Below are 15,467 nucleotides of genomic sequence, written 5' to 3'. Positions count from 1 at the left end.
TGAATGGCCTCCTTCTACACTGTAAATTCTATGATATTATCTATGATAAAAGTCTTGGGTTTCAGAAAGCAGTCTTGTTTCTGAGTAATTTTTGATTTACACAAAATGCGGAAGAGTTTGAGAGGTCATGTGGCATACCTTGACTACAGCAAGAGCAGTTTTTCCTTGCGTAACGTAACTGGATTTTCAGAGTTAAACATTGAAAAGGGAGTGTTGCCTGGAAGGTGTTTACTTGTGGGTCTGACCAATTAGAGTTTTTTTGGGATGTTTTATCAGACTATTTTAACTGTGCAACTGTAATCTTGTGTGCTTACGTTTTCTTTTTTTTCTTGTTAATATATCTTCTAATTTTTGAAATCCGACAAGTGATACTGAAATTCTGTGCTGCTGAGATTAGTGGGTGATCTTATTTTCAGAATACATAAAATACAACAAGTTTTCCTCTGGAATTTGTTTTCGCAGTCCATTAATATCTGTTGTGGTCATAACATAAGCAGTAAAATTAACTTGAGTAATGAAATAAAATAACCTGACAGCAATTTCCTCGCTGATTCTTTACGATATAACATATGTTGGCTGCACATAATCTAGGACAGGTGGCACTATAAGGTAATGGAGGTGCATGGGCTGTGCATGAGTTGGGCAGACGTGCTGATGCTATCTGAGCCAAATGGTGTGCTGACGCTGGGTCATTCCCTGGAGATGAGCTGAATATGTTTGACTAAATATGCCTACCTTTGGTCTTCCCAGGTGCGGGTGAATGTTCATTGCTGTGGAGTGAACTTTGCTGATCTTCTGATATGCCAGGGCCTGTATCAGCACCGACCTCCGATTCCCTTCACTCCAGGTAAAGCCGAAGCTGGTTGTTTCAGAAAAATTGTTTGCTTCTTGGTTGGATCCTGGTCAAGAGGTTTAAGGCGATCTGGTTTTTATTCAGCTCAGCCTTGTGCCTGTCCATTCTCCTGTGAAATTATACCTGTGTGAACTTTATAGCAGGAATATGTTGAAAATTTATCTGGGATTTAACTGGCCTCCAGACGTTGGCAGAAGCAAACATTTGTATCTATATAGTTCCTTTAAAGTGGGGGCCAACCTAGGTGTAGTTGGATGACAGACGTCACAAAGTGGTTGTAAATGAGCAGCAATGAATGTGTGAGGATGGTGTAAGACAGACAGGTATGACATACCAAGGCAGCAGATCTACTGGTAGCTATTAACTGCAGCGAAGCAATAAAATGTGCAAAGATACTCCACTGAGTGGTTATCAGACAAAAAGCCACAGGGTGAGATAGGAGGACAGGTGAGCAAAAGCTGGTCAAAGAAAGTTAGTTTTAAGGAGCCTCTTTAAGGAGGAAGAATGAGCTAGAATGGTGGAGCGGTTTAGGGAAGGAATTCTAGAGATTAGGATCTAGGAAGCCGAAGGCACCAGTGGTGCAGTGAGCAGAATCTGGGATGCTCCAAAGGCCAGAATTGGAGGAACATCGATATCTCTGAGGGTTGTAGGGCTTGAAGAGGTCACGGAGATGGGGAGTAGTGAGGCCAAGGAGGAATTTGAACATAAGGATGGGAATGTTTACATTGAGACACGACCAGGCTGGGAGCCAATGGAGTTCAATGAACACAGGTGTGATAGCTGAATGGAACTTGGTGTGAGTTAGGATACAGAAGGGTGATACAGGCCTGAAGTGAAAGCAGGCAGTCATAGTGATGGAGAAGATATGGGACTCGAAGTCTAGCTGTGAGTCAGAAGGGATTCTGAGGTTGCAAAGTCTGATCCAGCCCCTGAAAGTGGCCAGGGAATGGATGTAGTTGATGGCTAGCGAATGGAGTTAGTCACAGGGGCTGAAGACACTGGCCTTGACCTTCCAGAGGAAATACCTGCTTGTTTAATGGTGGATATTAGATTAATAGCAAACAAATCAGAACAAGCGGAGGGGGTTAGAGATGGATGTTTTTGGAATTCGTGGAATCTGATGATATCTGTGAGGGGCAGCATGTCAATGTGAAATAGGAGGGGGCCAGGAATAGATCTTTGATGGAGATCAAAGATAAAGGTGCAGGATTGAAGTAGTAAGAAGTCTTGCAACACAAGGTTAAAGTCCATCAGGTTTGTTTCGAATCGCTAGCTTTCGGAGCGCAGCTCCTTCCTCAGGTGAATGAAGAGGTGGGTTCCACAAACACATATATAGACAAATTCTGTTATGGGCCAGGGTTTAGAGAATCCCAAAGTATATCATGGAGTTCACCTGACCCACAGCTTTTAATAGATTGTGGTTATGGGGAGCACACGACCCACTCGACAGGTGTGGTACAGCAGAAATGGAAAAGTATTTTTAAAAAGCAAAACAATGTTTATTCTATGAACTCAAGTTAACCTTTTTAAAACAAACAGTGAATATCTTAGCAACCATTAAATCAAAGATAACCCCCAAAGAATACAACACTAAGTAATCCTTTAAGCTGTCCTTTTAACATCTAAAAGACTGAACAACCTTTAAACAGAAGCACATCAGGGTTTACATTCAATACTCAAAACATTTACATTTCTGAATTCACCAAATGATCAAGAGATAGTCCTTCATGGCAGACAGATCAACAATACAGCTGCTTTGTCTGGCTTCAGCTGCAACACACTCAAAAACGAAACCAAAAAGACAGACACACCCAAGCTTTTCTCAAAGTGAAACTAAAAAGCAGAACCAGAGCTCAGCTCCACCCACACTCTTGACATCACTGCAGTAACATGAGCAGCCAAACATTTCTTAAAGCGACATTCTCATGACACCTCCCCCCTCCCCCCCCCCCCAAAGAAAAAAAACCCATCAACTTCAAGATGGTTTCATTTCTCACCTTTTCAGTATCTTTAAGAAATGCACACAGTAAATATACTTTATCATTTCAAAAAACAACACACGCAAACAGGTATAATAATATAGTTCATTTTTTTCCTGTTCTTCTTCCTCAAAATGAAATCCTTCATAATTGACAGTCTCTTTGAACAAGAAGGTCTCTGCACGATCCGTCCATTTCTCTACACCTCGGCATTTCTCTTTAAAGTCAGATACTTTATTTCAATCTGATCACAGAGTCCCTTGCAATTCTCCAACACAGGACCATTGGTTATGACAGCTTTCAGGCTTTCAAATGCCTGTTGAAAGTCCGCTGTCCATTGAAATTTTCGATGTTTCTTCAGTAAGTCAATCAGTGGAGCAATCACGCTATAAAACATTTTTCACAAATGTTCGATCAAATCAACTCATGCCAAGAAATCGCATTTCCCTTTGTCTCGAGGGTATCAAAAACTCCTCAATAACTTTTGTTTTCACATCCCGTGGACCATTCAACCCTGTCCGATTGTATGGCCAAGGACAGTGACTTGGGCCTTTCCAAATTCACTTTTGGCTAGGTTTATCACCAAACCCGCCTCCTGAAGTCGATCGAATAACTCCATCAGATGCTTTAAATGTTCTTTCCATGTCTGACTGAAAATTACCAGATCGTCGGTGTATACCGCACAATTGGGTAATAGTTAACTGTTGAAATGTGGCTGGGGCGTTTTTCATGCCAAATGGCATAACTTTGAATTGGTATATACCATCTGGAGTCACAAAAGCTGAAATCTCCTTCGCCCTTTCGGATAAAGGTACTTGCCAGTAACCTTTAAGTAAATCCAATTTGGAAATAAAAGCGGACTGGCCCACTTTCTCAATGCAATCCTCCAAACGTGGGATAGGATAAGAGTCCGTTCTTGTAACTGCATTAACCTTTCTATAATCCACACACAACTGTTGGGTACCGTCTGGTTTAGGTACCATCACTATGGGTGAGCTCCATTGGCTGCAACCCACTTCAATTATGCCATTCTTCAGCATACTCTCAATCTCTTTGTTAACCTGTGCCAATTTTAAAGGATTAAGTCTATATGGATGTTGTTTGATTGGAACAGCATTTCCCACATCTACATCATGTATAGCCATTTTAGTACTTCCCAGTTTATCTCCACAAACCTGCCCATGTGATATCAATAACTCTTTCAGGTCAGTTTGTTTTTCCTCTGGAAGATAACTCAAAAATTTATCCCAATTTTTAAGAACATCCTCATTTTCCAATTTAATTTGAGGTATGTCAAATTCACAGATTTGGTTTGTCACTTTGAGTTAGAATCATTAAAACCTCCTTTTTCTCCTTCCCTTTCAAACTCCCTTTTAAGCATATTCACATGACATACTCGGTGAGTCTTCCTTCTATCTGGTGTTTTTACCACATAATTCACCTCACTTAATTTCCTTTCAATCTGATAAGGTCCACGAAACCTTGCTTTTAAAGGTTCACCTATCACTGGTAACAACACTAAAACTTTTATCTCCACTGTCAAAACTACGAACTTTGACTTTCTTGTCAGCGACCCGTTTCATCACATTTTGTGCAACTTTCAAATGTTATTGTTCAATGTTCAAATGCCAATTCACCTGCTCTATTTAATCGTTCCCTAAAATTTGACACGTAATCCAATAATGTAATTTCCAATTTCTCACCCACCAATTTTTCCTTCATCAATTTATGTGGTCCTCTTACCTCATGACCAGAAATTAGTTCAAAAGGACTAAATTTGGTTGACTCATTAGTGCATCCCTAATTGCAAACAGTACAAATGGAATTCCTTTATCCCAATCCTCTGGATAATCTTGACAATAAGCCCTCAACATTGTCTTTAATGTCTGATGCCACCTTTCTAACGCTCCCTGCGATTCTGGATGGTACGCAGTTGATTTAAATTGTTTTATTCCTAAACTATCCATAACTTCTTTGAATAACTTTGAGGTAAAATTTGATCCTTGATCCGATTGTATTTCTGTGGGTAGTCCATATCTAGTAAAGAATTTAAGTAATTCCTCCACAATCTTTTTAGCTGTAATATTACGAACCGGAATAGCCTCTGGGAACCTAGTAGACACATCCATTATAGTCAAAAGATATTGATTCTCCCTTTTTGTTTTAGGAAGCGGTCCTACGCCATCAATTAGGACCCTTGTAAAAGGTTCCTCAAATGCTGGAATGGGTATTAAGGGTGCTGGTTTTATCACTGCTTGAGGTTTCCCTATCACTTGACATGTGTGACATGATTGACAAAATGTTACTACATCGTTATGTAGTCCAGGCCAATAAAAATGTTTCTGAATTTTAGCTTGAGTTTTCCTTATCCCCAAATGACCTCCCACTGGTACCTCATGTGCAACTCACAACACCTCCTTTCGATACCCTACCGGCAATACTACTTGATGAACTTCTGCCCACTTTCCATTTGCCTGCATATGTAAAGGTCTCCATTTTCTCATCAAGACATCACTTTTACGGAAATAACACTCTGGTATACACTCCGATTCCTCTTCCGTGTATGCTTTCTGATATATCCGTTTGATTTCTATATTTTTTTGTTGTAATTCTGCCAATTTTCCTGAACTAAAAATATCCGCCTCATCCTCCACCTGTTCTTGTTCTTTTTCAACCATCTGATCAAAAATCGTTTCTGATAATTGCACTTCAACTTCATCTTCACTCTATGATTTCTCCTCTTGACTTAACCTGTGACTTTGCGACCTTGTAACGACACAATCTGGAAAAATCCCAGGATATTCGTCCTTCAACACTTCAGTTGTCTGATTTTCCACTGGCTTATCAACCACAGTTGGCATCTCTCCCACCTGCGATCCAGCTATATCATTACCCAAGATAAACTGTATTCCTGGGCAAGATAGTTTCTCTATTACTCCTACTGCCACTTCACCACTCTTCACTGGACTTTCCAACCTTACCTTAAATAATGGAACGCTACTCCTCTCACCCTGGATTCCACATATTACCACCTTTTCTGCCAACATTCTTCCCAAACTACATAACTCCTCATCTCTTACCATTAAAGATTGACTAGCTCCCGTATCTCTTTTAAAAAAAAAAAAAAAAAATGTTTTATTAAAGCTTTTCCAACCAACGTTTTTTACATAAAGATAGAAGTACAAATAATAATAAAAATAAACAAGAATGATTAAACCGAACAAGGTGGGTGTTGTCTTCATACAGAACTTACATTATATCAATAGTCCCCCCCCCCATCCCCCCCAGGATGCTGCTGCTGCTGACAGCTACTGCTCCCCTAGAAAGTCAAGGAAAGGTTGCCACCGCCGGGTGAACCCCATCAAGGACCCTCAAAGCAAACTTTATTCGCTCCAGGCTGAGGAACTCCGCCATATCACTAACCCAGGTCTCCACGCTCGGGGGTTTCGAGTCCCTCCACATTAACAAGATCCGTCTCCGGGCTACCAGGGAGGCAAAGGCCAACACCTCGGCCTCTTTCGCTTCCTGCACTCCCGGATCCCCTGACACCCCAAATATCGCTATTGTTGGACTCGCCTTCACCCGAGTGTTCAAAATCCTAGACATCGCCCTCGCAAACCCCTGCCAGAATTTTTTAAGCGCCGGGCATGCCCAAAACATAGGGGCATGGTTCGCCAACTCCCTGCACATCTCGGGGACCTGTCCTCCACCCCAGAAAACGTACTCATTCTTGCCGCCGTTATATGCGCCCGATGCACCACCTTAAACTGAATTAAGCTGAGCCTGGCACATGATGAGAAGGAGTTCACCCTGCCCAGGGCGTCGGGCCACAGGCCCTCATCCAGCTCCTCGCCCAGCTCCTTCTCCCACTTGCCCTTCTTCTCCTCCACTGAGGCTTCCTCCGCCTCCTGCAGCTCCCGATATATGTCCAACACCTTCCCCTCCCCTACCCAGATGCCAGACACCACCCCGTCCTGGATCCTACGCGGGGGCAGCAGCGGAAATGTCCCCACCTGTTTTCTGAGAAAGTTCCGAACCTGAAGGTACCTGAACGCATTCCCCGGGGGTAGGCCGAACTTCTCCTCCAGCGCCTGCATGCTGGGGAAAGTCCCGTCTATAAACAGGTCCCCCAACCTCCTAATACCTGCCCTATACCAGCCTTGGAACCCCCCATCCATCCTACCCGGAGCAAATCAATGGTTATTCCGTATCGGGGTTCACACAGAGGCCCCCTCCTCCTGCCTGTGTCTACTCCACTGCCCCCAAATCCTCAGTGGCGCCGTCACCACCGGACTTGCGGTGTATCGCGCCGGTGAGAACGGCAGCGGAGCCGTGACTAGTGCCCCTAAGCAGTAATACACCCCCCCCCCCCGGGCTTGCTCCCCTATCTCTTAAAATTGTGACTTCTTTACCTACTCCTCCTGATACACATGAGTAAACTTTACCCACACAAGTAAATTCTTTAAAGCGATCTGGCACCTTCTTATCAATCACCTCTTGATCAGGCTGTACAATCTTTTGCATCTCCTTCGCTTCACTTGGGCTTTCCTTTACCACTCTAACAAACCCCACTGTCTTATCCTGTTTTACCACCCCAGCCTTCCCCGTGCTTTTCTTCAACCACCAACACTGTAACTTTACATAGCCTAGTTTATTACAGTGAAAACATTTGAAACTTTACATTTCTTTTCCACTCTCCTGGATTTCTTTTTTAATCTGAGGTACACTCTCATTATCTCCCATTAGATCACCTTTACCTTTATCACTTGAGTATTTCTCATATTCCCAGTTTCTATCCCTCACAGGCTAAAACTGATGTCGGAAACCAAGCTTTGATTTATGAACTAATTCATAATCAGCTGCCATTTCTGCTGCTAATCTCGCAGTTTTAACCCTCTGTTCTTCCACATGAGTTCTCACTACATCAGGAATTTAATTTTTAAACTCCTCCCAAAGTATAATTTCTCTGAGAGCTTCATACGTTTGGTCTATTTTCAAAGCCCTTACCCACCTATCAAAATTACTCTGTTTGAGCCTTTCAAACTCCATGTATGTTTGACCAAATTCTTTCCTTAAATTTCTAAACCTTTGACTGTAAGCTTCATATGCACCTAAGATGGATTTTTTCACCTCCTCGTATGTCCCAGATACCTCCTCCGGTTGTGATGCAAACACTTCACCCGCCTTACCTACAAGCTTTGTTTGAATCAGTAATACCCACATGTCCTGTGACCATTTCATTTGTTTAGCTACCTTCTCAAATGAAATGAAAAAGACTTCTACCTCCTTCTCGTCAAACCTTGACAATGCTTGGACATATTTAAATAGATCTCCACCATGCCATTGACTATGACGCTCTTTCTCACTATCCTCATCACTATCATCCAACTGTGCGTTTCCCTTTACCTCTGCTAATTTTAACCGATTGTCATGTTTCATGGCCATTTTCTGAAGTTCAAACTCTCTCTTTATCTTTTTCCCTGATCTGTATCTCCCTTTCTTTTTCTTTTTGTTCTGCTAGGGCTATTCTTTCTTTCCTCCTTTCTTCTCTCTCCTTTTCTTTGTCCTCTCTTTTTCTTTTTCCTCTCTTTCGTATTCAAGCTGCTTTAATTCTATCTCGTGTTCCATTTGTTTAATTTGCAACTGAATCTTTGCCATTTCCAATGAGTCAAACTGTATCTCAGGCAACTTTAAATGCTTAACCACCGCCATAATTACCTCACCTTTTCGCATTTTGTCAGGTAATGTTAACTGCAATGTTTTTGCCAAATCTAACGGTCTGTTTTTAGTCTCTGTCCGTAAGGTACTGCATGTGACCGTCTCCACCCCCAAAAACTTCTGAGCCTCTGAAAGAGCCATTGTCCACAGCACACTCCCCATTTAAACTAAAATACCACACCTGAAAAGCAACCACAATATGCTCACCCCTCACTGTCTTTAAGTTCACTAAGCCAATCCAATAGATAGACTTTTATCCACCTCGAGCCCCCAGTTGTTATGGGTCAGGGTTTAGAGAATCCCAAAGTGTATCATGGAGTTCATCTCACCCACAACTTTTAATAGATTGTGGCATGGGGAGCACACGGCCCACTCTACAGGTGTGGTCCAGCAGAAATGAAAAAGTATTTTTTTAAAGCAAAACAATGTCTAGTCTCAAGTTAACCTTTTTAAAACAAGCAGTGAATATCTTAGCAACCATTAATTCAAAGATAACCCCCAAAGAATACAACACTAAGTAATCCTTGAAGCTGTCCTTTTAACATCCAAAAGACTTAACCTTTAAACAGAAGCACATCAGAGTTTACATTCAATACTGGAAACATTTATAATTCTGAATTCACCAAATGATTAAGAGATACTCCTTCATGGCAGAGAGCTCAACAATACAGCTGCTTTTCTGACTTCAGCTGCAACACACTCAAAAATGAAACCAAAAAGACAGAAACACCCAAGCTTTCCTCAAAGTGAAACTAAAAAGCAGAACCAGAGCTCGGCTCCACCCACACTCTGACATCACTGCAGTAACATGAGCAGCCAAACATTTCTTAAAGCAACATTCTCATGACAATTCAATGATGCAAGATGGTACTTTGAATGCAGGCTTGAGAAGAGAAGCCATTGTGGGTGATTTTCTGACTAGGACTCCACAATAGATATGGAGTAATGCAAGGGCAGTCCCACCTCGGTGATGAAAGTGGAGAGGTGTGGTCAACAGGTCAAGAAGGATGAGGAGATATAATTTGCCTTTGTCAAGGTCACATAAGGTATAGGAGATCCAGGGACAGGTTACAATAGTTTATTCATGATTGAAGCATGGAGGAACTACCCCAGAGAAACCTCTGGAGGAGCATCCTCCTCTGCTAAAGCTTGAACACAGCTCCAACACAGCAATCACAGGGACAACATTTGTGTACCACTCTCAGCCCTTAAGTGACAGACACAGACTGCTTACATAGTTAATCAGTACACGGAGCAATGTTTTAAAATTCCGATCTTACCCACATAGGTTTATTATTAAACCATCACCACCCAGAAACTTGTTTGTAATCTTCTGGAAAACAGTCTGTTCTTCTCAAAAGTAAATAACCTTTCTTGCTTATACCTCAAATCCTTGAGGTATAAGCATTTAACTGGCATGTGCTCTTCACTCTAATGCAGGATTTTAGACCTATCCCCCTTTTACTAAAGCTATCCATTCACTCTTGCAGCTCCATTCCCCATAGGCCTTTCTAATCTTGCCAGCATAAATATTTAAGACAGTGTCATTTGATGTAAGGGAGCAGAGACAGGGCTGCATTGTGTGAGAGAGAGTAATGATTTTCGTGGAAATGAGTGTGTGAAAGAGTTACAGAAGTATTGCATCAAAAGTGCACCCAAATAGCAGACAATTTAGAAAGCAGTTGCAGGATCAGTCAGAGTCAGCATGAATTTATGAAGGGGAAATCATGCTTGACAAATCTGTTGGAATTCTTTGAAGAGGTAACAAGTAAAATTGACAAGGGGGAGCCAGTCGATGTGGTATATTTTGACTTTCAGAAGATGTTTGACAAAGTCCCGCATAAGAGATTATTGTGCGAGATTAAAGTGCATGGGATTGGGGGAAATGTATTGAGGTGGATAGAAAACTGGTTGGCAGAGAGGAAACAAAGAGTAGGAATTAATGGGTCCTTTTCAAATTGGTAGGCAGTAACTAGTGGGGTGCCACAGCGATTGGTGCTGGGACCCCAGCTATTCACTATATATATATATTAAGGATTTGAATGAGGGAACAAAATGTAACATCTCAAAGTTTGCAGATGATACCAAGTTGGTTGGGAGGGTGAACTGTGACAAGGGTGCAGAGATCCTGTAGCAAGATCTGGACAGATTGGGCGAGTGGGCAAATCAATGGTAGATGCAGTATAATTTGGATGAGTGTGAAGTTATTCACTTTGTAAGCAAAAACAGAAATGCAGATTACTACCTGAATGTTTGTAAATTGGGAGAGTGGAGTGTGCAGCGGGACCTGGGTGCCCTTGTGCACCAGTCGCTGAAGGTAAGCATGCAGGCAGCAGGTGGTAAAGAAGGCTAATAGTATGTTGGCCTTCATTGCGAGAGGTTTTGAATACAGGAGCAGGGATTTGTTGTTGCAATTGTACAGGGCCTTGGTGAGGCCACACCTGGAATAGTGTGTGTAATTTTGGTCTCCTTTTCGGAGGAAGGATGTCCTTGCTCTCGAGGGATTCCAGGGATGGTGGGACTGTCATACGAGGAGAGATTGACTAGGTTTGGATTTTTCTCGCTGGAGTTCAGAAGAATGAGGGGGATCTCATAGAGACTTATAAAATTCTAACAGGCCGAGACAGGGTAGATGCAGGGAGGATGTTCCCGATGGTGGGTGTGTCCAGAACCATGGGTCGCAGTCTGAGGATTCAGGGTAAACCATTTCGGACAGAGATGAGGATACATTTCTTCACCCAAGAGAGAGTGGTGAGCCTGTGGAATTCATTACCACAGGAAGTAGTTGATGCTAAAACATTGAAAATATTCAAGTGGCGGCTGGATATAGCACTTGGGGCGAATGGGAATCAACGGTTATGGGGAGAAAGCAGGATTGGGCTATTGAGTTGGATGATCAGCCATGATCATGATAAATGGCGGAGCAGGCTCAAAGGGCCAGATGGTCTCCCCTGCTCCTATCTTCTATGTATCTAATTGGAAATTTGACAAAGAACAAAGAAACGTAAAGCACAGGAACAGGCCCTTCGGCCCTCCAAGCCTGCGCCGACCATGCTGCCCGTCTAAACTAAAATCTTCTACACTTCCGGGGTCCGTATCCCTCTATTCCCATCCTATTCATGTATTTGTCAAGATGCCCCTTTTTTTTAAAGAATATTTTATTGAAAATTTTTGGTCAACCATCACAGTACATTGTGTATCCTTTACACAATATTATAACAACACAAATAACAATGACCTGTTTTATAAACAAAGAATAAATAATATATAACAAAAACGAAAACTAAAACTAAATGGCAACTGCCTTGTCTCAGATAAACACTCTCCAAAAATATGGTTTAACAATCCAATATACAATTATTTATAGCAAAGACCTATACATATTATACATATATATTAATAACCCTGAGACTCCTTCTGGTTCCTCTCCCCCCCCCCCCCCCCCCCCTCCCCCCTGGGCTGCTGCTGCCTTCTTCTTTTCCATTCCCTCTATCTTTCTGTGAGGTATTCGACGAACGGTTGCCACCGCCTGGTGAACCCTTGAGCCGATCCCCTTAGGACGAACTTAATCCGTTCCAGCTTTATAAACCCTGCCATGTCATTTATCCAGGTCTCCACCCCCGGGGGCTTGGCTTCCTTCCACATCAACAGTATCCTGCGCCGGGCTACTAGGGACGCAAAGGCCAAAACATCGGCCTCTCTCGCCTCCTGCACTCCCGGCTCTTGTGCAACCCCAAATATAGCCAACCCCCAACTTGGTTCGACCTGGACCCCCACTACTTTTGAAAGCACCTTTGTCACCCCCACCCAGAACTCCTGTAGTGCCGGACATGACCAGAACATGTGGGTGTGATTCGCTGGGCTTCTCGAGCATCTCGCACACCTATCCTCTACCCCAAAAAATTTACTGAGCCGTGCTCCAGTCATATGCGCCCTGTGTAACACCTTAAATTGAATCAGGCTTAGCCTGGCACACGAGGACGATGAGTTTACCCTACTTCGGGCATCCGCCCACAGCCCCTCCTCAATCTCCTCCCCCAGCCCCTCCTCAATCTCCTCCCCCAGCTCTTCTTCCCATTTCCCTTTCAGCTCATCTACCATAATCTCCCCCTCGTCCCTCATTTCCCTATATATATCTGACACCTTACCGTCCCCCACCCATGTCTTTGAGATTACTCTGTCCTGCACCTCATGCGTCGGAAGCTGTGGGAATTCCCTCACCTGCTGCCTCGCAAAAGCCCTCAGTTGCATATACCGGAATGCATTCCCTTGGGGCAACCCATATTTCTAGGTCAGCGCTCCCAGACTTGCGAACTTCCCATCCACAAACAGATCTTTCAGTTGCGTTACTCCTGCTCTTTGCCATATTCCAAATCCCCCATCCATTCTCCCCGGGGCAAACCTATGGTTGTTTCTTATCGGGGACCCCACCAAGGCTCCAGTCTTTCCCCTATGCCGTCTCCACTGTCCCCAAATTTTCAAAGTCGCCACCACCACCGGGCTTGTGGTGTATTTCTTCGGTGAGAATGGCAATGGGGCCGTCACCATAGCTTGTAGGCTAGTCCCCCTACAGGACGCCCTCTCCAATCTCTTCCACGCCGCTCCCTCCTCTTCCCCCATCCACTTACTCACCATTGAGATATTGGCGGCCCAGTAGTACTCACTTAGGCTCGGTAGTGCCAGCCCCCCCCCTATCCCTACTACGCTGTAAGAATCCCTTCCTCACTCTCGGGGTCTTCCCGGCCCACACAAAACTCATGATACTCTTTTCGATCCTTTTGAAAAAAGCCTTCGTGATCACCACCGGGAGGCACTGAAACACAAAGAGGAATCTCGGGAGGACTACCATTTTAACTGCCTGCACCCTCCCTGCCAGTGACAGGGATACCATGTCCCATCTCTTGAAGTCCTCCTCCATTTGTTCCACCAATCGCGTTAAATTTAACCTATGCAATGTACCCCAATTCTTGGCTATCTGGATCCCCAAGTAACGAAAGTCCCTTGTTACCTTCCTCAGCGGAAAGTCCTCTATTTCTCTGCTCTGCTCCCCTGGATGCACCACAAACAACTCACTTTTCCCCATGTTCAGTTTATATCCTGAGAATTCTCCAAACTCCCGAAGTGCCCGCATTATCTCTGGCATCCCCTCCGCCGGGTCCGCTACATATAACAACAAATCATCCGCATACAGAGATACCCGGTGTTCTTCTCCTCCTCTAAGTACTCCCCTCCACTTCTTGGCACCCCTCAATGCTATTGCCAGGGGCTCAATCGCCAGTGCAAACAGTAATGGGGACAGAGGGCATCCCTGCCTTGTCCCTCTATGGAGCCGAAGATATGCAGATCCCCGTCCATTCGTGACCACGCTCGCCACTGGGGCCCTATACAACAGCTGCACCCATCCAACATACTCATCTCCAAAACCAAATCTCCTCAGCACCTCCCACAAATAATCCCACTCCACTCTATCAAATGCTTTCTCGGCATCCATCGCCACCACTATCTCCGCTTCCCCCTCTGGTGGGGGCATCATCATTACCCCTAGCAGCCTCCGTATATTCGTATTCAGCTGTCTCCCCTTCACAAACCCAGTTTGGTCCTCATGGACCACCCTCGGGACACAGTCGTCTATCCTCATTGCCATTACCTTGGCCAGAATCTTAGCGTCTACATTTAGGAGGGAAATAGGTCTATAGGACCCGCATTGCAGCGGGTCCTTTTCCTTCTTTAGGAGAAGCGATATCGTTGCCTCAGACATAGTCGGGGGCAGCTGTCCCCTTTCCTTTGCCTCATTAAAGGTCCTCATCAGTAGCGGGGCGAGCAAGTCCACATATTTCCTGTAAAATTCAACTGTGAATCCATCCGGTCCCGGAGCCTTACCCGCCTGCATGCTCCTAATTCCTTTCACTACTTCCTCTATTTCAATCTGTGCTCCCAGTCCCACCCTTTCCTGCTCCTCCACCTTGGGAAATTCCAGCCGGTCCAGAAAGCCCATCATTCTCTCCCTCCCATCCGGGGGTTGAGCTTCGTATAATTTTTTATAAAATGCCTTGAACACTCCATTCACTCTCTCCGCTCCCCCTCTCCTTCCTCATCCCTCACTCCCCCTTTTCCTCAATTGGTGGGCCAGCAACCTGCTCGCCTTCTCCCCATATTCGTACTGTACACCCTGTGCCTTCCTCCACTGTGCCTCTGCAGTACCCGTTGTCAGCAAGTCAAATTCTACATGTAGCCTTTGCCTTTCCCTGTACAGTCCCTCCTCCGGTGCCTCCGCATATTGCCTGTCCACCCTCAGAAGTTCTTGCAGCAACCGCTCCCGTTCCCTACTCTCCTGCTTTCCTTTATGTGCCCTTATTGATATCAGCTCCCCTCTAACCACTGCCTTCAGTGCCTCCCAGACCACTCCCACCTGGACCTCCCCATTGTCATTGAGTTCCAAGTACTTTTCAATGCACCCCCTCACCCTTAGACACACCCCCTCATCTGCCATTAGTCCCATGTCCATTCTCCAGGGTGGGCGCCCTTCTGTTTCCTCCCCTATCTCTAAGTCCACCCAATGTGGAGCGTGATCCGAAATGGCTATAGCCGTATACTCCGTTCCCCTCACCTTCGGGATCAACGCCCTTCCCAAAACAAAAAAGTCTATTCGCGAATAGACTTTGTGGACATAGGAGAAAAACGAAAACTCCTTACTCCTAGGTCTGCTAAATCTCCACGGGTCTACTCCTCCCATCTGCTCCATAAAATCTTTAAGCACCTTGGCTGCTGCCGGCCTCCTTCCAGTCCTGGACCTCGACCTGTCCAGCCCTGGTTCCAACACCGTATTGAAATCTCCCCCATTACCAACTTTCCCACCTCTAGGTCCGGGATGCGTCCTAGCATACGCCTCATAAAATTGGCATCATCCCAGTTCGGGG

General features: G+C 44.5%; 1 protein-coding gene across 3 annotated transcripts in view; it reads left to right on the top strand.

Annotated features, from left to right (window-relative positions):
- The window catches only part of gtpbp3 (GTP binding protein 3, mitochondrial), a 77,354-nt gene that overhangs the window by 10,054 nt on the left and 51,833 nt on the right, over positions 1 to 15,467 (top strand). For all 3 annotated transcript variants that reach the window (XM_072511694.1, XM_072511692.1, XM_072511693.1), the window contains exon 3: positions 751 to 847. In XM_072511694.1, the coding sequence (XP_072367795.1) occupies positions 751 to 847 (97 nt within the window). The remainder of the gene's footprint in view (positions 1 to 750; positions 848 to 15,467) is intronic.

Source organism: Scyliorhinus torazame, chromosome 7 (assembly GCF_047496885.1).
Source record: "Scyliorhinus torazame isolate Kashiwa2021f chromosome 7, sScyTor2.1, whole genome shotgun sequence".
Classification (NCBI taxonomy): Eukaryota; Metazoa; Chordata; class Chondrichthyes; order Carcharhiniformes; family Scyliorhinidae; genus Scyliorhinus; species Scyliorhinus torazame.
This window is presented reverse-complemented; position numbering and strand designations above follow the sequence as displayed.